General features: G+C 43.3%; 2 protein-coding genes across 2 annotated transcripts in view; one reads left to right on the forward strand and one right to left on the reverse strand.

The window, feature by feature from the left end:
* LOC143295515 (sulfotransferase 1B1-like) overlaps nt 1–23,377 on the forward strand; it is a 380,130-nt gene that overhangs the window by 286,385 nt on the left and 70,368 nt on the right. The gene's annotated exons all lie outside the window — the stretch shown is intronic.
* LOC143294997 (sulfotransferase 1B1-like) lies at nt 843–19,604 on the reverse strand. The gene is made up of 7 exons (XM_076606529.1): nt 19,528–19,604; nt 17,432–17,633; nt 14,944–15,091; nt 5,529–5,701; nt 4,114–4,211; nt 2,475–2,658; nt 843–1,699 (listed from the first exon to the last, which is right to left on the reverse strand). The coding sequence occupies exons 2-7, from the start codon at nt 17,604–17,606 to the stop codon at nt 1,590–1,592; spliced, it is 888 nt and encodes a 295-aa protein (XP_076462644.1). The 5' UTR covers nt 17,607–17,633; nt 19,528–19,604; the 3' UTR covers nt 843–1,589.

Genomic DNA, 23,377 nt, shown 5'->3' on the forward strand with positions numbered 1-23,377 from the left:
ATGAGTAACAGAACAAGAAAAGAAACAATCTGAGCTCCAGTAACAAATGAAACAACAAGAAAGGCAAGGCCTTCAAGACTCACTTGTGATACACACTCAAAGAAGAAAATAAACAACATCTAAAAATCAAAAATTAGTTTGTTGAATGTGCTCTCTAATCGTTATTATGATTGTATACAGCTTCGCGGAAAGAAAGAAAAGAAAAGAAAAAGTCTTCAATGCAGATACGAACCATGGATGTTTGGGTCAAGAATGAGTGGTTTTACCCACTGCGCTTACGCAGGTTCGATGTTAACGTTCAGAAATGTTGGTTTGAGCATGTTCTTTTAGCAGAATAAATCGACAGCATCAATCGGTCATAACGCGGTTTCAATCATGTTATTTTGGTATATCTCCTGCATTTGAAAATTTTCTTTCAAGTCCGAGGTAAAGGAGACGTTCCCTTCGCCTCAAAAACACTGCAATATATGTCCGTTTTTATAGATCTACAGAGATCAGTGATCAACAAGCTTTGTCTTTCCACTCACTGAGAAACTACCGACACCTTCCATTCAATTTCTTTTTTCTGTTCATTCTAGTTCATTCAGTATCCACTTTAAAACATTCATGTGCAGTAAACACGCCGATGATTATTTAAGAAATTCCTTTTATTCGGCGGTATAGGAGACGTTGCCATCGCGTCAGGCTTTGCAACATGTTTTGTCTAGATCTGCACTGACCAGTGCCGTGTAGATGAGGCAGAGAAACGGTCAATGCAAAATTTCTTTTCTGTTCATTCTAGTTAACTCAGTGTCCACTTCAGAATATTCATATGCAGCAAACACGTCAATAATGTAGTTTGTGTTCTGTCCAGAATGTGTATTTCTTTGCTTTTAACTGCGAACAAGAAAAACGAGGTCATGGCGTATTGTCAACAGACAATCGGGAAGCTGTGAAGGGGAAACAGCGGTTTTCGGAATCCGGACCGTACATCAACGGAATAAACTGTTAATGATTCGGAAATACGGCTAAATTCGGGAGACTTACAACCTATTATTGGTATGACAGTGAAGATCTTTCCTATGATGTTTAAGTCAAATTTGGTATTGGCAGACAAAATATTTCCAGAGAAAACGGCAATGTTAAAGTTTACCACAGACACACAGACAATCAGACAGACAGACAGACTGACAAACAGACAGACAGACAGACAGACAGACACATACACACATACAACCGAACACTGGGTTATAACATAGACTCACTTTGTTTACACAAGTGAGTCAAAAAGCACTGAAGGTGACGTCATTCGAAGAAGAAGGGCAGCTTGCTTGCAGAAAACTGGAACACATTTCTGATCAATCAAAATATCATAGTCTGGTGACATACTTCAGGACTTCAGGTGTGTGTGTGTGTGTGTGTGTGTGTGTGTGTGTGTGTGTGTGTGCAACTATGATATGCTGCACGGTTGAGGTCTACGAAGGTGTATGCTCAACAGACACAAAGCTTTCCCCTCTGATCTCTGTTTTCCAAGCCCCACACCACCACATTGTCTCTTCATTGCCAGTTACAGTCTCTGCTTCCGGTGTAACTCGGCAGGTGAGGTCATATTATTCAAAGAAGAAGGGGAGCTTACTCTCCAACATCCGTTTCTTGAAGACAGCGTCAAGTTGTTCACTCTGTGCCACCGTGAACCAGTTCTTCCAGTCTGCGATCTCCCCTGTGGAGTGACAATACAGACAGGACATTCATAACTTGTCTGTCAGCCTGTCTGCCTCTCATCCTGTCTCCCACCATTTCTAAATAAATGTGTGAATCAGTGTGCAAGCATTTGTGTAAACAAGGACCATGAATGCATCTTATTATCGAGTTCAACAAACTATTTTGCAAAGCTTAAATTAAAAGACTTTTTTTCAATCTATGAATGCAGCATACAATTTACGGTTGAGAGAAAATTGTTTATATACAAACGTCATCAAAGTAAACGGATGATCTGTTGTAGAATAGCCACGCTTAGGTCCTGCTTGACATTTGTTGGTATGATTATTTTCAGCCCATTCATGCAATCCATGGTTTATAATAGATCTGATCAACAATCAGCTTATATCAGACAAAGCAATTCCTCTATGTTAGGGTTATTCGAATAACATTATCTTTTTAAAGAGGGAGAACAATATCTTCAGCCTAGTCCTTAGGATGAAATCCTATATCAAAAACACATTTGAGATGGTGAAAATCGATTCTGTTTTACATGTTCACTTCAACAGTTTTCCAATAATGCCATCTGGTCTTACAGCATTTCGGTTTAAAAAAAATCTGAAAGCAAGCAATAGCCCTATATCTTTTTTTGAAATGTGAGAGAAAGAGAGACAGACAACCAGACACACAGACAGAAACAATCAGAGATAACAACAGTGATATAAAGTCACAGAACACCCCTACATCTCTTGTTCAGAATAGTGTTACTGAACCAGTAATTGAAAGAGTTGTCTGACCTTTCCGGAAATATCCGGCATTTCCCTTTTTCCACGCCTTCTGTCCGTGTAGCTCTGGGTTCTGAGGTTCTTTCGCTGCCTTCAGTTTGGAGAACTCACAGGCTTCAGCGATTTGTTCACACAGTTGTCTGCCCCTGTTGAGACCCAGGAAATGGTCTATCTTCATGATCTGTCCCACAGGATCCTGTAACAGGCGGCAGAGGGTGGTTTAGATGACTCCTCTTGGATTGGTACCGTCAAAGAAAGGAGCAGAAATTGAATTGTGTTCCAACACAATGATCTCCCTTAAACTGTCTGTGGGAAAATCAGTGAAGTCAAAGCAGACGCAAGTGCCATTATTTTACCAAAAGCAACATCACTTATTTCTTGCTTGACATCGAAGATTCCCTCTGCTCACTCCCCACATCGGAGCTGTGAAGTGGTGAAATTTTCACTTTTTTGAGTTTTGTATTTATACAAGTTCTACTAGTCATAACCTCATCTACCATGCTGATGATATATGTATTTTAAGAGAGACAGTGATAACATGTATCAAGTTCTATCAGATTGTTGACTCCGTCCATTAAATTGATCAAGAGATCCGAAACTTTTCTTGTCCTGCTAAAACAGTCAGCCAGAGATGAAGCTGGTCTCACATTCAGAGCTACGAAGCCATCTTTTTGTGAGTGGTTTGCTGTTTATGGCCCTTTCAGAATGGTCAATACTCGCGTTCTCATCTTCTCATACGACTGGCACTAATAGGGTGTGTGAGAACTGACCGACTGCCACTCATGTTCAATCCAAGGCAGCTAGATGAAAATAAAAATAACTTGGTTTTCATTGCTTAGAATATTTGAATTGATACATTTGCCAAAAGTACCTTTCACAACATTGAACTAAATAGTTTCTGAAACACAAAGTAATAGTGTTATAAACATTGTTTTTCTTTCAAAACTGGATAGTGGGTTTGGGTAGGCAACCCTCGATGTTTCTGTGCGCCTCAACTATTTCCTAATCAAACTGGAAGAGGGTGTTACTTTGTTCTAGAGGACTTTCCGGTCTTCTCCATTAGAATTATTTACCCTCATTCTGTATAATTTTATTCCTTTGAAGAAGGCGGTGCAGAGCTATCCATAATAATAAAGAGACTATTTTTCGTGCTGTTCGTGATGATGAAGAGTTCTGTACTCAGTATTCAAAAGCCTTCAATATCTATCAGTTGTCATTACGAGTTTCACGTACACCATATCATGTTTTCTGTTAATTTTCTGTGTTTAATGGTAAAAGCCATTCGAAAGAAAGTTGACTGTTTGTACATCTCGCACATTGTAAGATTTTCATACGGTGTTTGAGACATTAAATGGAACGGATTCATTTCATAATTCAGATAAAAACAACCTGAAAAGAAAGGACAACAATAAAACTACAGTGAAAACTAAACTGTCACTGTCCAGCTCGCCTTATAATACTTAATACTGGATTAAAAACTGACGTCTGCAAGTACTATAATCTCTCTGCGGGTTTTTAATTTTGAATATACCTAAGGCCAGTTGTCAGATTCTAAATCAAAACATATATATCTTTCAGTGTATATATGAAGTTCCTTTTGGTTAAATGATTTGAATCAACACACCAACCTTCAAAACATCACCATACTTACCCTCTTCATCAGCTCATAGGAGGAGAAGAAGATATCCGGATGATCGCTCTTTGCTTTCTCCCATTCCAACACGTGATCAAACCAGTCCCCGAACCAGTCTGAAAACACACACACACACACACACACACACACACACACACACACACACACACACACACACACACACACACGTCTAATAATGGCTTTAAAATGATTAGAACTGTGAGATGATGGCTCCGCTCACGAAGTGTCATAGTTCACTACTGGTGTGTGTCTGAATTAAGAAGTTTCTGGAATTTCAGCAGAGCTTTAAGTATCATCTAAGGTTCATACAATTTGGTTTATACAATTTGGAATGACTATCAAATTCAGATGTTGTATTTGTCATGGTGTATACACTCCTGGGATTGTCGATTAAAGACTAGATTGAAACAGATTGATAAAAGGTGATGTACCATCAGTGAGTCACGACCCTTTAATTGTTTGGAAGCTGAGGCTCTTAAAATATAATAAGATAGGTTTATGACACAAGTCATTATCGGAACATTTGTAGCGAGTTTGATATTGAAGGTTCCAGTTTGAAGCATAAACAGTATTGTCTAAAATATATCTCACGTTCTTCATAGTCTTTCTATTGGACCTTATTGTCTATAAGTTATATTTCTCAGTTCATGGTTTCATGATAGCCAATAAGGCCACTCCCACCATATATATATATATATATATATATATATATATATATATATATATATACATATATACATATCACAACCACCACAGTCACTTCACAAACGTTGATCTGTCCATCATTTTTATATTGATGGTGGTAGTGGTGGCATTAGTAATTAAGCAATGGTATGAATAAATCAAGTAATGGTGATTGCTCTGATAGCAGCACCAGAAGGAATATCAGGAGCGGATCCAGCAGCAGATGAAATGAAATAACTGGCCAGGAAGAAGCCATCAGACACTACGGCAGCATTTGCAGTAACAATGCTGTATTGAATTGAATCATACTTAGGGTACTGGACAAGACCACACTGCATTCCGTTGTATTGATTGAAAATGTATTACAAATAATTGCATTGCTTCATATTGTTCATAACAGTTGTGACGTCTCAGCGTTGAAATCGGGTTGTATGTACACGGGTGAGCACGATGCTTGAGTACAGCACGTGCAAGTGTGCTTTGTTTTCGTATCCTTTTTCAACAAAGAATTTGTACAAATATAGTGTCGTTCATTGTTCATTTCCTCACGTGACACGCATGTTGGGACCTCAGAAATATTTCAGGTATAAACTTAAAGACTACCATCCGCACCAGTGTTCAAAGTGTATTATAAGTGGGGTGAGGGAACTGGGGGATGCAGTAGAGGAGGGTGTGGCTTTCACATGATTCGAAACCTGGACCATTCAGTACTGTCCCCCAACACTCACATCCTGTGTCCATCATGAGTTCAAAGAAGTGGGACCACGTGCCGTCATAGGATGGTCTGAATCTCGTGCCGTTGGCGATGTTGTAGAACGACACCCAGCAGTCCTTGGGGTTCCGGTAACAGTAGATGACCTTCACCTTCTTCTCTCTTGCCTGCTGGGGTAGATTGTGATACCTGTCACACATGAAATACAGTCATCCACCCGTCTGTTCGTCCGTTCCTTCATTCATCCATGTATTATTCATCTGTCCATCAATCAGTGAATCCATGAGTTTTTATCACACAATCAGTTGATACACATGGATACATGCATGCATACATACATACATACATACATGCATACACACATGCATACATACATACAATACTTAATATGAATGTAAACAAATCATACTAAAAGTATGCCTAATATATTGAATGATAATACAGTCATCTATATGGACATGCATATATGAATGCATTTATACTTGATAGAATTACATACATACATATAATGTTGTTCGTCCATTGGAGCCGAAGACGCAAACAACTTCAGATAATGTTTGTATGTATGTATACCAATCAGTTGTTATCGACTAAGATCACTAAGACAACAGGGAGTTGGGGTGGGTGGGTGGCGGTGCGGGGTGGTGGGGGAGAGGGGGGGAGGGGGGGCAATGTTTTACACATCTGTTGTCTGCGGCGTTTTAACTTAAGGCGCCGTGTGCTGAGGGGAGCGGGGGGGAACTTGACCAAACACGACAAATATAGGTTAGAAAAAGTCATAAGGAAAGCAGATGGGGTGGTGGGTATAAGACAAGAGACTTATAGCGACATGTACAATAGAAAACTGACTGACAGACTGAAAACAATTTTGACAGACGAAATACACCCATGATGACAGTAGTGTCGACGGTCGGACAGAAGTGGCAGGTTCATAGCTTCGCGCGCAAGAACATCTCGTTACATTAGCTCATCCATTCCTACAGCCATTCGCGCACATAATCAAAGCATGCAATACACCCACTCATAGGACTGTAACACTAACCTCCCCCCTCCTGCCCCCTCCAAGCACTTCCGGAACTCTATGGTGGTGGTGGTGTGTCCATCGAGATCGATGATGACCATCGTTGTCATCCAGCGGGGGGATGGGGGCAGGGTGGTGGTGGGGTGGGGGGGAGGATGCTCATGAGTCTATCTGTGAATGCGCAGATGGCTGAATAGTCCAATCTGCGCACGAAATGTTCGCTGACAGTTGGGGCAGACAAAGACAGGCATACCATTGTCAGGGAGCTTGTTTGCCCGTGACTTTCTGGCCTGCCTCTTCTGAACAGCTGCAGCAGTCCTTTTGGCCTCGCACAACTTGGCGCCTTTGTGCACAGCAGCGCGCCATTTGTCACGGTCCACTGCAGATTCCTCCCAGGAGTCAGGGTTGATATCAAACGCTTTCAGAGAGACTTTCAGAGTATCTCTGAAGCGCTTCTTCTGACCTCCGTGTGATCTCTTCCCTTGTTGCAGCTCGACCTTGCCGTGGTTGGGGGGCTTGCGTGTCTCAATAACCCTGAGAGCTATGCTGGCGGGAGATTCGTCTCCTGGTAGGGCCACCCAAGTCAGACAGGTCAAAGGGTAGAGACCAGACGAATAGTACCCACTGGTCCTCCAGGTTGGGGGTTTGAATTAGGCTAACAACCCGGTTCTGTAAAAAAAAGACTGTTACAGAAACTGCAACAACAAACTCTGAGGACTGCTTGGTCCAGGAGGAGTACTCTCTGGTAGAGCCCATGACGCGAGCTGGTGAAAGCCCTTGGGAAGCCAGTGCGCCGACAACTCTTCTGACGACCAAGGCCAAAACCAGGATAGGGACCTGGAACATCAGAACCCTATACGAGACAGGCAAAACAGCTCAAGTCTGTCGTGAGATGCAAAGATACAACTTGAAGATTCTAGGCCTATGTGAGACAAGATGGACAGGATCAGGAAGAACGCAACTAGTGAGTGGAGACACCATCATCCACTCTGGACAGGAAGAAGGCCAACCCCACACCCACGGAGTAGCGTTGCTGATGACACCCGAAGCAACACGAGCACTGCTGTCCTGGGAGCCTATGTCACCAAGGATCCTCACGGCACGCTTCAATTCAAAGGGCAGGAAAGTTACCATCATTCAGTGCTACGCCCCTACCAACGTGGCAGTCATCGAATAGAAGGATGATTTTTACCAACAAGTCCAAGCAGTCATAGACAAGACACCCAAAAGAGATATGAAGATCCTCATGGGAGACCTGAATGCCAAGGTAGGCGCCGACAACACAAATAGAGAGCTCATCATGGGCAGACACGGCACTGGAGTGCAGAATGAGAATGGAGAACTTTTCATGGAGTTCTGCACCTTCAATGACCTGGTCATTGGAGGCACCTTGTTTCCCCACAAGACCATCCATAAGACCACGTGGGTTTCCCCTGACGGCAAGACCGAGAACCAGATCGACCACATCACCATCGGTCGTAAGTGGAGTCGAAGCCTGCACGACGTCAGGGTAAAGCGCGGCGCAGACGCAGCATCGGATCACCACCTGGTTGTGGCAGCACTCAAAATCAAGCTGAAGGCCTACAACGACCAGGCTGCAAGACCATCGCACAAGTACAACGTGCACAGCTTGAAGGAGAAACCCAAAACAGAAGAGTTCAAGATTGAATTGAGGAACAAGTTCAGTGTGCTTTCCCAACTCCCAGAGGACTCAATAGAAGAACATTGGCATAGCCTTCGAGAGACCTGGACAACAACTTGCAAAACAGTCCTGGGCAAGAAAACGAGGAAGCACAAAGAGTGGCTATCAACAGACACCTGGACACTCATCACTGAGAGGAAGCATTTGAAAGACCAGATCAACTGCACGCAAGATCAAGCTGAGAGACATGAGCTACAAGCACAGTACTGGGAGATGAACCGACAAGTAAAGCGAAGTGCGAGAAAAGATAAAAGAACCTACATCGAGGAACTGACAGCAGAAGCTGAGAGTGCAGCAGGTCAGCGGAACATGAAGCGCCTGTATGAGATCACCAGGACACTCTCCGGGAAAAACAGCAACCCAAGCCGGCCCGTCAAGGACAAAGACGGAAACACCATCCTTGGCGAAGAACAGCAGAGAGCAAGATGGGCGGAGCATTTCAAAGAAACGCTCAACCGACCAGCCCCACCCGCCCCACCAGACATCCCGCCATCTACCAAGCTCCTCGACATCAACACCAACCCTCCCAGCAAGACCGAGATCGTCAAGGCCATCAAGTCCCTCAAGTCAGGAAAGGCAGCTGGCCCAGATGGAATTCCACCTGAAGCTCTGAAGGCCGACATCCAGACTTCAACTGAGATGCTGCACCCTCTCCTTTGCAAGATCTGGGAACAGGAGCGAGTGCCAAAAGACTGGAAAAGAGGACATCTTGTAAAGCTGCCAAAGAAAGGGGACCTTTCATCCTGCAATAGCTGGCGGGGAATCATGCTGTTGTCTATTCCGGGCAAGGTACTGAGCAGAATCATCCTTGAGAGACTGAAGAACGCTTTGGACAAGACACTTCGGGACGAACAAGCAGGCTTCCGACAAGATCGCTCGTGCACGGATCACATCGCAACCATGCGCATCATCATCGAGCAGTCCCTGGAGTGGCAGACCCCCCTGTACACAGTCTTCGTCGACTTTCAAAAAGCTTTTGACAGTGTCGACCGAGATGTCATCTGGAGACTGATGTACCACTATGGATTTCCACCAAAGTTTGTAACCATCATCCAGCAGATGTACGAAGACGCCACCTGTCAAGTGATCCACGATGGGAAACTGACGGAACCTTTCAGTGTGCAAACCGGCGTCCATCAGGGTTGTTTGCTCTCACCGACCATTTTCCTGATGGTGGTTGACTGGGTCATGAGGCAGTCTACAGCAGATCGGAGGACAGGCATCCAGTGGACTTTTACTAAACAGCTGGAGGACCTAGACTTCGCAGATGACATAAGTCTTCTCTCCCACAGGCAGCAAGATGCGCAGGAGAAACTATGTCGTGTGGCAGAAGAAGTTGAGAAGACTGGACTCCAAATCAACATTGGGAAAACAGAGGTCATGAGGGTCAACAACAAGAAGCAAGATCCAGTGCAACTACACGAAGAGAACATCAAGGAGGTTGACAAGTTTGTCTACTTAGGCAGTGTTGTCAGCAAAGACGGGGGGACGGACGAAGACATCAAGAGCCGTATCAACAAAGCAAGACACGCCTTCAACACCCTTCGACCAATCTGGAGATCGACAGCCCTCTCAATCCGCAACAAGATCCGGATTTTTAACACCAACGTGAAGTCGGTTCTACTCTATGGCTCAGAGACGTGGAGAGTGACAAAGACCAGCACCCACAAGCTTCAGACATTCACCAACAGATGTCTAAGAAACATCCTGAACATCAGATGGCCAGAGGTTGTCTCCAATGAAGAACTTTGGAACATAACAAAACAGGCCCCACTGGAGACGGAAATCAAGAAACGGAAATGGGGATGGATAGGCCATACACTACGCAAGCCTGCAACAAACATCACAAGACAGGCTCTTGATTGGAACCCTCAGGGGAAAAGGAAAGTTGGCCGTCCGAAGCAGACCTGGCGGAGAAGTATTGAGGCAGAGACAAGGGCGGCCGGAATGACGTGGGCCGAACTGAAGAGGACCAGCCAGAGCCGGGTGCGTTGGAGGAGTGTTGTTGCGGCCCTATGCTCCCCACGGAATCAAGAGGAATAAGTCAAAAGTAAGTCAAGTTGCAGCTCGCCATAGAAGAGCCTTTTGGGCAGCCGATGGTCAGGCATGCGCGCCACGTGTCCAGCCCAGCGAAGCTGGGACATCATCAGGATGGTGAAGATGCTGGGAAGGGTGGCTTTTGCGAGCACCTCTGTGTCTGGGGTCCTGTCTTGCCACTTGATGTTCAGTAGCTTCCTGAGGCATGTTGTGTGGAAGTGGTTCAGCTTCTTGGCATGTCGTTGGTACACTGTCCAAGTTTCGCAGGCGTACAGTAGTGTGGGGAGAACTACTGCTCTGTAGACCTTTAGCTTGGTCTCAAGACTAATGCCTCTTCTGTTCCAGACATTTGCATTGAGTCTACCAAAAGTTGCGCTTGCTCTTGCAATCCTGACGTTCACTTCATCGTCGATGGTCGCATTTCGTGACAGTGTGCTGCCAAGGTATGTAAACCGCTCCACTGCAATGAGTCTCTGACCGTTGACTGTGATGTTGGGCTCAACGTAGGGTTTCCCTGGGGCTGGCTGATGGAGAACTTCAGTTTTCCTCGTGCTGATGGTAAGGCCAAAGTTCCTGCTGGCAGTGGCAAACTTGTTGACGCTGAGTTGCATGTCAGCTTCAGATCCAGCATTGAGGGCACAATCATCAGCAAACAAAAAGTCTCTGATGATGTCTGTCATGACCTTCGTTTTTGCTTGAAGCCTTCTGAGGTTAAACAGCTTGCCATCTGTTCGGTACTTTAGGCCGATTCCAACATCGCCATCTCTGAAGGCATCAGTAAGCATTGCAGAGAACATGAGGCTGAACAGCGTTGGAGCCAGGACACAGCCTTGCTTGACACCATTTGTGACAGCAAAAGGAGCAGATGTTTCGCCATTGTCCTGGACTCGAGCCTGCATGCCTTCATGGAATTGGCTGACCAAGGAAATAAATTTCCGAGCCATGATCTTCCACAGTCCCTCTCTACTCACGGTGTCGAAGGCCTTAGTGAGGTCGACATAGGTGGAGAACAGATCAGCATTTTGCTCCTGACATTTCTCTTGCAGCTGCCTTGCAGCAAACACCATGTTGGTGGTTCCGCGCTCTTTCTGGAATCCACATTGGCTCTCAGGCAAATGACCTTGGTCAAAGTGTGCTGTGAGGCGGTTTAGTAGGATCCTGGCAAGTATCTTGCCTGCAATGGAGAGCAAGGAAATGCCCCGATGGTTATCACAGGCTTGCCGGTTCCCCTTTTGCTTGTACAAGTGAATGATAGATGCATCTTTGAAATCCTGGGGGATTGTCTCTTCTTTCCACATGAGTGAGTACAGCTGATGGAGCTTCTCAGTCAGCACAGTGCCTCCATCCTTGTAGACCTCTGCTGGTATGGAGTCTGAGCCAGGTGCTTTGCCACTGGATAGCAGACGGATTGCTTTCTGGGTCTCAAGAGGTGTTGGCGGATCGTCCAGTGCTTCGTTGATGGGGACTTGTGGGAGACGGTCTATGGCTTCATCATTTATGGAGGAAGGGCGATTTAAGACACTGTTGAAGTGCTCAGCCCAGCGTTCGAGAATCTTCTCCTTCTCGGTGATCAAGGTATTCCCATCTGCACTGAGGAGGGGGGGGATGATCCTGAGGATGTGGGGCTGTAGACTTCTTTTAAGGCATCATAGAACCTCTTCATATCGTGCCTGTCAGCATATCCCTGGATCTCATCAGCTTTGTCACTCAGCCACTTATCCTGCATCTGGCGTAACTTTTGCTGAACAGTCCTGCGGATGGCATCGTACGCATCCTTTTTTGATGTGGACTTTGGGTTGCTCAGGTAGGCTTGATGCAGACGGCGTTTCTCGTCCAGAAGCTGCTTGATTTCATCACAGTTTTCATCAAACCAGTCTTTGTGCTTTCTGGTCATGAGTCCCAGGGTCTCTGAAGCTGTGCTATAGATCAGCTCACGCAGGGTCCTCCAGTCAGACTCCACATTCTGGTTGTCCAGAGAGGCGGATTCCAGACGATCTTCCAGCAGCTCCACAAAGGACTGTTTGATGGTGATGTTTTTCAGCTTAGCAATGTTGAGCCGTTTTGGAGCCTTCTGGCCTTGGGGGCGTCTCTTTGGCTGGATTCGAATATTCAGCTTTGAGACTACAAGGCGATGGTCTGTCCAACACTCGGCGCCGCACATGGTCTTTGTTACACGTACATCTTGCCTATCCCTTTTCCTGACGATGACATAATCGATGAGATTCCAATGCTTTGAGCGAGGGTGCATCCATGACGTCCTGTTACGGGTAGGGAGGCAGAAAACTGTGTTGGTTATCAGCAGTTCGTGCTCTGCACAGGTCTGAAGCAAAAGCAATCCATTTGGGTTGCAGTGGCCCACACCGTGCTTTCCAATCACTCCATCCCAGGAGATGTAGTCAGAGCCAACTCTAGCATTGAAGTCCCCAAGAATGATGAGCTTGTCTGCTCTAGGGATAGCAGCAATGACAGAGTGAAGGTCCTCGTAGAACTTCGCCTTCACTTCATCCGGGTTGGTCATGGTTGGGGCGTAGGCACTGACAATGGTGAGGTGCTTCTGGCCAGATGCCAGTGGGAGTTTCATGGTCATAAGCCTATCGTTGACTCCCTTTGGGATTCCAGCTAGCTTGCTGACAAGTGCTGTTTTTACTGCAAAACCAACGCCAGCCTCACGTCGCTCTTCACTTCCTCGTCCACTCCAGAAGAAGGTGTAACCAGATCCCTGTTCACAGAGCTCGCCTTCGCCTGCAAGCCGAGTCTCACTCAAGGCTGCGATGTCAATGTTATATCTGGCGAGTTCGGATGCAACTAGTGCCGTTCTCCTTTGGGGTCTGTCCGCGTTATCTCTGTCCAGGAGAGTCCTTATGTTCCAAGCACCAATGGTGAGAGGAACGATCCTTGTTTTTTTCTTTTCTTTCTTGTTTCGACCGCTGATGTACGGTCCCCGCCAGCCGCGGTATGCTGGCCAGGGTGATATGGAGCAGGCAATTTTTAGGGCACCTTTTCTAGCCCCTTCCTCATGCCAGGGAGGTGAGCAGTGCATTCCTAAAGAGGGCTGCTCAGACGCTCAGACGGCTGCCGAGCTCCATCGCTGCTCCTGTCGACGAAGAACGACCCTATGGCCTGAGCCGCCTGCGTGCAGGTCTGCGGCTGCGACTGCCAGTGTACCCACACCTGTCGTTTCGTCGCTCGCCTGTCGCCACAGGACTTGGGGGTGATGAAATGATGAACGATGAAAGGTCATTTTGGATGACTGATGACTTGCGCGATGAGTTTGTTTAAAGTGAAGAGGAGTTGCGCAACGTCGACCTCACTCTCTCGTCCGGGTCCACCAATTTCCAGTGGCAAGACTAAGTCGAGACGACTGGAGGATGAGCACGGATGCAGTGGATGACCAAGATATCCTTTCGGTGTCTCATCTTGCTCTCTGCACTCCACAGTGCGTTGCTGTAACCGCCTTCCTCTCCGTTGAACCGATAGGTTTCTTCCGCAGATTCTGCCGGATCCAGACTTCGCATGCATGGGTAGACACACCCCGGGGGCCAACTGCGTGTGGCATGCACGCAGCACGGTGGAGCTAGATGGCCGTCGGTGGCTCTCCTGAGCCAACGCCCTTTTATGGATCTCCATAAGGGTGTCTAGCCACCCGCCTCACCAGTCCCGGAAGGGAGCGGTGGGAGTGCCGGTTTAGTCGCCGGCAACCCGACCCTGAACAGGTTGTACTGGATTACAGGTTACCAGTAGCAGATCTAATGACCTGACCTGACACTCTATGGTAGGCGAGTGCCTGGGCGCAGACATTTTGCGTGGGACTGTAGCTGAGCACAGGCAAGCGTTACTTTGTGTACAGGTCCTATGTGCTTGTGATTTAATGGATTTCATGCATCTTAATGTTAGTTAACAGATTTTATTGGCGTGATATATGTTGTGGGCAGGTGCGGGCGTACAAGCGTCCATGTGTGTATTTGTGTGTGCGTGCGTGCGTGCGTGTGTGTGTGTGTGTGTGTGTGTGTGTGTGTGTGTACATTTTACTTATAGATACGATTTATTTTATGGATGTTCTAATTTGCTGGACATTTTTATTTGTTTACATTTTTGTGCACTACCCTATTTTCTGAACGCGGGCGCGCGCGCGCGCGTGTGTGTGCATTTTACATTTATATACGATCTATTTGTTGGAGGGTTTTTTTTTACATTGTTGTACAATACATTTTCTTAATGTGTGTGTATGGGCGTTGGTGGGAGTGGGGGTTAAATACTTATATTTTATGTGCTGGATATTTTCTGTCTGTACAAATTGTTGTGCAATGATTTATTGTCTGAGTGTGCGTGCATGTGTATGTGTATGTGTTTGGGGGAGGAGAGGAGGGGGTGGGGGGGAGGTACGGGGTTTAGTCTGTCATTCTCTACTGTGAGTTTGTGTTTGACTCCTTTTATTGTGTTTTATGGTGCATATGTTCATTTTCATGTTGGTGTCTACAACGAGCCTGTGATTGCAGACGTTAATTTCTATGTGGATCAGTAAAGCGTTTTGAATTGAATTTGAATTGAATTGAATTGTATTGACATTCATTATTGATTTGAATTATTCGTCATTACGTTTTATGTCGTATTTTAAATCTTCTTTCCTTGGTTTGTGCAACATATCATGGCATACGACACTGTCTTTATTACTTCAGATGGGTGACGCAGATCTGTGCCCCTCCAGGTCTGGGCAGCTTTTCTAATTCTATCCACTCCAAATGATCTTGTTCCAGTCGACCCAAATAGTCCGTGGTATTATGCAACAGCATGTAAAGGATCTGGTGATGCCAGAAAGTACCTGAAACAAGTCAACATCAAAGGAATTTGGTGCGGACAAAGTGGGAATGAGGATGTGAAAACGCTTTCCAGACTGAATTTATTGCTAGCTGCCTGTCTTTGTAGATACTGGACTTTGAAATCCTTCAGGATTGAAAGTCTCATCCTAAAGAAACCATTGTTTTTTGTTGGTCTAGCTTGGACATATGTTTCAGAGTTCGAGTCCAAAACAGATGTCAATGAGACCCAACACAAATAAGCATTAAGAACATGACGATTGCCTTTGTTAACTGGGAACTCATGTCTGTTTGAACAAATGAAAAAAGTATTTAAAGCAGTTAAAAATAAATTTTGAAGAATCTAAAATGAACAACAAAATATGTGCTTACTTGCGGATCTAAAAATGTGTGCAGGAAAGGGAGACCAGTCGTGGCTGGCACTAGGGTCTTCATGAAGTGGGTAGTTTGACTGAGGTTCCAACACACACACACACACACACACACAGTACACACACACACACACACACAGTACACACACACACACACGCACGCACACACACATCGTGTGAGACATTTGTCATGCTTGACACGACTCAACTGTTATCTCCTGTACACTCGTCCGATATCTCTCTGTGAAAGTAGGGTTGCTCTCCTTGGGGGTCACCCTTATCTGTCTGCAAGGGCAGTGGTTTTACTATCAAGTGGATTTTGCGAGGGGCATCTCTCTTGTTCAGTTGTCTGTGTTCTTCTCTTTCTGTGCATTAGTCCATGTTTAATTTGTCCACTTATCTGTGTTTTTATTTTTATTATTTTATTATTTTATGAAGCCTTAGATAAGTATGCTTGTTGTTGATGTTATACGAGGGTCATTCAATAAATAAGGTGAAGTTTTGGGTATAAGGACTTCTAATACAGATAGAAGCTTACTTTTTTTTTGTTTTTGTTTTTGTTTTACTTCTTTTTCATATGGATTTAATTTGTTTTGCAGATTAAAAAAAAAAACTTTGAGAGTTTTGGTGATTAACAAAGATGGCCGACCAAGAAGCATGCTCCAGGATTGAACAGCGGTCAGTTATCAAGTTTTTGGTTGCTGAAGGGTGCAAACCAGTTGAAATTCATAGGAGAATGTCAACTGTGTATGGTGCCACATGTTTCAGCCGAAAAAATGTCTACAAGTGGGCTAAATTGTTTAAAGAAGGACGGAGCAGTGTTGAGGATGAAGACAGGCCTGGAAGGCCTACAGAAGTGAGGTCTCCTGAGGTGATCGAATCAGTCAATGACCTCATTCAGTCTGACAGAAGGGTGACAGAGGATGACATTGCAAGGACTTTGAGCTTATCTGTTGGGACAGCACACAAAATTGTCCATGATGACCTTGGCTACTCGAAGGTCAGCTGCCGGTGGGTGCCAAAGATGCTTACTCCAGAGCACAAACAGCGGAGGGTCGAGTTGTCCCAGCAGTGTCTCTGCCGCTATGAGAAGGATGGTGATGAGTTTCTGAAGAAGGTGGTCACATGTGACGAGACATGGGTTTGGCACTATGAGCCTGAGTCCAAACGGCAGTCCATGGAGTGGAAGCACGTAGACTCTCCAGTGAAGAAGTTCAAGTCCCAGCGGTCCACGAGGAAGGTGATGCTCACCGTTTTTTGGGATATGCAAGGCCCAATCACCATTTCATTCCTTGAGAAAGGAAGCACTGTGAACAGTGCCAACTACTGTGAACTGCTGAGGCAGGTCAAGAAAGACATAAAGAACAAACGCAGGGGTCATCAGTCAGAAGGAGTCATCTTGCATCATGACAACGCAAGGCCTCACACAGCAGCCCGAACGGTGCAGACCATCAACGAGCTGGGCTGGGAACTGCTCCCTCATCCCCCTTACAGCCCAGACCTTGCCCCTTCAGACTTTCACCTGTTTGGTCCCTTGAAAGCGTTCACGAGAGGCACGAAGTTTGAAAGTGACGATGAAGTCAAAAGTGTTGTGAGCGACTGGCTGAGACATCAGTCCAAAGATTTTTACGCTGAGGGAATACGGAAGCTTGTGCACAGATGGGAAAAGTGTGTGACAGTGCTGGGAGACTACGTTGAAAAAAAAAAAAAAAAGTAAGCTTCTATCTGTATTAGAAGTCCTTATACCGAAAAATTCACTTTATTTATTGAATGACTCTCGTATTATCATTATGATTATTACTGTGATTATGATTATGATGATAATGATGATGATCATTATAATTATTATTATTGTTATTATTATTATTCTTCTTATCATCATGAATTATCATCATCTTCATAATTATTATACTAAATTAAAAGGGGATGATGATGAAGAAACGGACAAAGAGGACAAGGAGGCGGGTGTCTCACCACTTCTAGGGAATGACGCAAGAATGAAATCACCATCTCGCAGTTCCAAATGACGTATCTTTTTCAGCTGTTCCCTGTAGTCCTCAATGTGTGGTGAAGGGGGAATCCAAATCTCACCAGCGTTTCCAAAGTACAAGTCGTTGCCATGGCGATCCTTGAGCACTGCTCGGATCATCTTCGTCGTCAAATATTTTCTGAGAATCTGAGAAGACAAGACCACGTCTTTATTTCCGATTGTTAAATATATGCCTAGTCTATATGAATTCCATGCCATATGACGGTACAGAGCAAGAAAAAGCAAGCAAACAAAACTGTCATTGATATATTTGTTTATAGCGCAACTGCCTATGAGGTTAAAAGGTAATGAAGGAGGAAAACAGACAAAATTACAAACAAAAGATTGGTTGGCTAATATATATAACGTAGGAATGGGAGATTACCAATCATGCCCCCCTCGCCCCTCCCCTACATATATATATATATATATCATAGAGACACAGAGAGGGAGAGAGCAGGAGGAGAGAGAGAGAGAGAGAGAGAGAGAGAGAGAGAGAGAGAGAGAGAGAGAGAGAGAGAGAGAATGACAATGACAGATATCAGGACGACGCTACAGAACTTTTAAGTTGAAATCCAGAGCTCTGAAGACTTTTATTCCACGTTCAATCCAACTTTTAAATTCTTGAGAACTGTGTGTGTGTGTGTGTGCGCGCGCGCACTCTCATGTGAGACGTGTGAAAGTCCGTGCATGATAGGCTGTACCTTGTTCTAGTTGCGGTGTGTGTGTGTGTGTGTGTGTGTGTGTGTGTGTGTGAGAGAGAGAGAGAGAGAGAGAGAGAGAGAGAGTGTGTGTGTGTGTGTGTGTGTGTGTGCGTGTGTGTTTACTGAGCTTAAAACGTGACAATTGGTTATAATGAATGTGCAATATGTAGGAAGAATAATGTGCAATATGCAGGATAAATGTACAATGGAATATGTCAAATGCTAACGTCCATATTCTAAATATATTTCTGTTTAATAATTGCGATGTAATAATTAATTGCAATGTTTTTAAAAGCGAATATGTGAAATGCTTTTATTTGAGGACATATGTTTATTACTCTTGTTTAATCAAGTTACCCGTGTGTGTGTGTGTGTGTGTGTGTGTGTGTGTGTGTGTGTGTGTGTGTGTGGGAGGGGGGGGGGGTGCTGGTGTGTGCTGATTATCTGGTTGTGGTTTTCCGCAATTCATCTTTATTCTTATCTTATCTATTATAATCAATGTGCAGTATAGTAGGCTATCTTTATAATTATATTCAAATAATGTTTCTTAATTCTTTCTGTTTTTACATTAAGAATACTAGTTATTACCTGCAGTGTGTGGATGTATGTATGAAACGATGTATGTGATTTTTTTTTTCTTCGTAATATTTGTAGGGGCTGTTGTTGGCTTTTACAGTTATGGTCCCCGTTTGTTTACTTGTCTATGTTGTGATAATGCACCTGACCAGATTTCTCCAGTTGGAGATAATAAAGTTATTCTTATCTTATCTTATCTTAACTGTGAAAGTCATCGATCCATACACACATTCACAAATATAAAACACGAGAGAGCATGAGAGAGAATGACTAATAGATCTGTAGAAAAGTTGTATAATTCGGGTATTATTTTTCCAAAGTGTACCAAAAGGAATATAGTTCCACACACACACACACACACACGCACACACACAAATGTTACTAGGATTTATATCTGTTGACGCATTATTGATTTTTACATCTTCTTTCTTTGGCGTTATAAAACGAAAGCACTCACCTCAAAGTCTTCGTTCGCTCTGTGTCTGTGTCAGTGGGTGTCCAGAGAGTAACTGGTGCACTGAATGAGAGATTGAGTGAAACTTGTGAAACTCGACAAGTAGCAAAGTCACTCAGATAATGTGTCATGACCTGCGTTGCCTTCGTGTCATGCATGGTAAACACAGCGAGAGAGAGAGAGAGAGAGAGAGAGAGAGAGAGAGAGAGAGAGAGAGCGCAAAAGAGGGCGAGCGAGAGAGGCAGACAGACAGACTCAGCCTCAGTCTCAGATGATTTCTTTGGCGTTATAAAACGAAAGCACTCACCTCAAAGTCTTCGTTCTCTTTGTGTCTGTGTCAGTGGGTGTCCAGAGAGTAACTGGTGCACTGAATGAGAGACTGAGTGAAACTGGTGAAACTCGACAAATAGCACAGTCACTCAGATAACTGAGGCTTTATTCCGTTGTTGAGAAAATACATGTAAATGTGTCATGACCTGCTTTGCCTTCGTGCCATGCATGGTAAACACAGCAAGAGCGAGAGAGAGAGAGAGAGAGAGAGAGAGCGAGCACAAAAGAGGGCGAGCGAGAGAGGCAGACAGACAGACTCAGCCTCAGGCTTAGATGATTTATTCACTTTAGGCCAGATGCATTGAATACTTGTTAAAGGAACTAACAACAGGCCAGTGATTCCTGCTGTTTTTAAACCACAAGAATGGTACCAAATGTGCGGTGGTAGAGAGAGACAAGACAAGACAAGACAAGACAAATTCTTTATTTCGAGGATAATAGATAAGCACTGGTGTGCTTTTTTACATCCAGTCCCTGCCCTGAATAGGGTCTACACTAGACACTATTTAATAAAATGAAAGCATGGTGTTAGCAGAGATAAACAACAGAGGAAAAAAATATATGCATAAATCAAAACAAAACAACAACCACACACACACACATACACACACGCGCGCGCGCGCGCGCGCACGCACGCACACACACACACACACACACACACACACACATGACATACAGGCACTAGCATGGTGTTAGTAAAATGCACAGGTAAAAAAAAAAGAAAAAAGAAAAGAAAAAAGGAACAAAATCAAATAAACAAACACACACAACACACACCGCATTACACATCAGAGAGAGAGAGAGAGAGAGAGAGAGAGAGAGAGAGAGAGAGAGAGAGTGGAGAGGTTTATAGGCATGCTAGAATTATACAAACTAACACTGAAATTCTGAATCATTTTGTTTCTTATCAAGAAATAAGAAGGGCATGAACCACAAATGCACAAACAAACGAAATATGACCTGAAACAAATAACCAGAACACAACAAAACGAATAAGAAAAATTAACTAAATAGATGAATCATAAAATTGCAATGACATTAGTCCACATGTTTCCTGAACATGTTTCTGATTATCAAAGTAACATATTTAATAGAGTCACTACTGATTAGCCACAGAAAACAAAAGAAATTATTTGGAAGTATATTTTCGATTCGGGTGTGTGTGTGTGTGTGTGTGTGTGTGTGTTCGTGCGTGCGTGCGTGCGTTTTTGTTTGTTTGTTTGTTTGTGTGTGTGTGTGTGCGTACGCGCGGGCACTCTCGCATTATTCGTATGTATTCTAAATGTCCTGTTTTAATTCAAAGTACCGTTGAATTACTTGTAGCTGATAATATGCCTATGCATAATTAGTGACGAGTGTACATATGTGCGATTTACGTCAACTTGGTTTTTATATATTTTATATCTTTCTTGTGTCCATACTGAATGATTACAATTTCTGTAAAAAAACAAACCAAAAAAACCAAAAAAAAAAACACCCAATCATTTTGTTGTTTTTGTATACATCTCTAATGAATTTCTCTCATTGGAGATGATATTGTATTCTCTCTTCTACCATTCAAAAGGAAGAGGATGCAGCATTCCATTCATAGCCCGTCGACTTGACTATTGCTTTATATCAGAAAGCATGATACATCATCTAGTAACATGCGAACATATTATAGTTCCTAATTCAGATCATAAAGCTGTTGTAATAGAATTTAGTGACAATGAATTTTCACGTGGTCCAGGATACTGGAAGTTCAATAATAGTTTCTTAAGGAATGACACTTTCGTACAAAGAATGAATGACTTACTTGACAGACAGCTAAACAATGACGGTACAGACTATTTGACAGATTTAGATAGATGGGAAATGTGCAAAGTCGAAATAAGAAATTTTTGTAATGAATTTGGTAAAGGATTATCTTGTCAACGAAGAAATGAGTCCCGAAAGCTAAACATGCAGATTTTAGAGGAGGGGGAAAAGCTGATTAAAGATCCTACAAACGAGAAAACACAAACTAATTTCATACACTTAAAACAAAAATTAGAACTGCTGCAACTAAACGAAGCAAAGGGTGCACAGATACGATCAAGGAGTAAATGGATTGAAGACGGGGAACGCAACACTAAGTACTTCTGTAATTTAGAAAAAGCTAGAGGAAAGAGAAAAGTTATAACAAGGCTGTGTAAGGAAACAGGGGAGACAATAACTGATCAGAACGATATACTTCAAGAGCAGGTTGCATTTTACAAAAATCTATACAACCAAACAACCACATCTGACAACAGGCAAGACGAAACTAACACATTTCTAGAGACTGAAACTTTCCCACGCTTAGACGAAGACGGTTCCGCTTCATGTGAAGGACTGGTTACAATAGAAGAAACGACCATGGCTTTAAGAAACTTGAAAAATGGTTCAGCTCCTGGATATGACGGAATTACGATAGAATTTTTAAAGTTCTTTTGGGTTAAACTAGGCAGAATAGTAACAAGTTCTTTTGTTGATTCTTTTCATAAAGGTGAACTGTCTTATACACAAAAACAAGGGGTAATTACGTTACTACACAAAGGGAAAGGATTAGAAAGAGATAGATTAACAAACTGGAGACCTATCACTTTGACCAATTCTGATTATAAGATACTAGCGAAAGTTTTATCAGAAAGACTTAGTAAAGTAGTACATAAACTAATTCACGACGACCAAGTGGGTTATATTCATGGTAGAAATATTGCAACAATTATAAGATCTATTGACGATGTAATAAATTATTTAAGTAAGCGTAAAGAAACCGGGTATTTACTAGCCATTGATTACTGTAAGGCATTCGATTCCATATCTAAAACGTTTCTTTTACAGGTTTTCGACGTTTTCGGCTTTGGACCAGACTTCCAAAGATGGGTTCACGTTTTAAATAATGGCTCTTCCAGCTGCATCAAACACGGAGGTTGGATTTCTGAACCCTTTGCAGTAACGTGTGGAATTAGATAGGGATGCCCCTTTTCTCCACTAGCATTTGTTTTGGCTGTAGAATTGCTCGCTATAAAAATTAGAAATCATACAATCGTGGGCATTAAAGTACCCTCATGTTCTGGTAACGGTAATCCAACTCACTTAAAAATCAAACAAATGGCTGATGATACTACTTTGTTCCTTAGAAATAGAGAAGACATGATGAAAGCTTTAGAAATATTTACGGCATTCGAAAGATTCTCTGGCTTGAAATTGAACACAGAAAAAACGAAGGCAATGAGGATTGGTCAGCATAACGGAAATGAAGTTCTTCCATTTACTTTAGTCAGTAAAATTAAAATCGTAGGTATTTATTTTCAAGCAGATAAGATGGCACAGGAAATTGCAGATAATTGGACACAAAGAAAAGACCATATTAATATATTGATAAAGGAATGGAGTAAGCGTGATCTCAGTATTCAAGGTAAAGTAGTAGTTATAAAGACTTTTTTAATTAGTCAGTTAATTTACGTAATGAAGTCCATTGGTCTTCCACACAGTATTCTATGCAAAATGAACACCACTTTTTACAGGTTTCTATGGCAGAAAAAACAAAGTAATAGAAAGGCATTTGAAAAGATAAAACGGAAAGTCATGGAAGCTGAATACAATGCTGGAGGCCTTAAAATGATAAATATGATTACTTTACAAAAATGCTTTAATTTACAGTGGGCAGGAAAACTTCATGAAGCAAATGAAGATCAAAACTGGTGCTTAATACCGAAATGGCATGTTGGAAAACTTGCAAAATATAACAGGGTTTTCCATATCAACTGTAAATTAAGAGACGTCAAGGGTTTAGATAGAATCGATAATGTGTTCTGGTGGAG

The sequence above is a fragment of the Babylonia areolata genome, chromosome 20 (assembly GCF_041734735.1).
Source record: "Babylonia areolata isolate BAREFJ2019XMU chromosome 20, ASM4173473v1, whole genome shotgun sequence".
NCBI classification, from domain to species: domain Eukaryota; kingdom Metazoa; phylum Mollusca; class Gastropoda; order Neogastropoda; family Buccinidae; genus Babylonia; species Babylonia areolata.

Coding starts and splice junctions, on each gene's coding strand:
- LOC143294997 (XM_076606529.1), bottom strand. CDS start 17,606: ATGATCCGAGCAGTGCTCAAGGATCGCCATGGCAACGACTTGTACTTT. Junction 15,092..17,431: donor TGCGTCATTCCCTAGAAGTG/GTGAGACACCCG, acceptor GACTTGTTTCAG/GTACTTTCTGGCATCACCAG. Junction 5,702..14,943: donor ATCTGCGTCACCCATCTGAA/GTAATAAAGACA, acceptor CATGTGTGACAG/GTATCACAATCTACCCCAGC.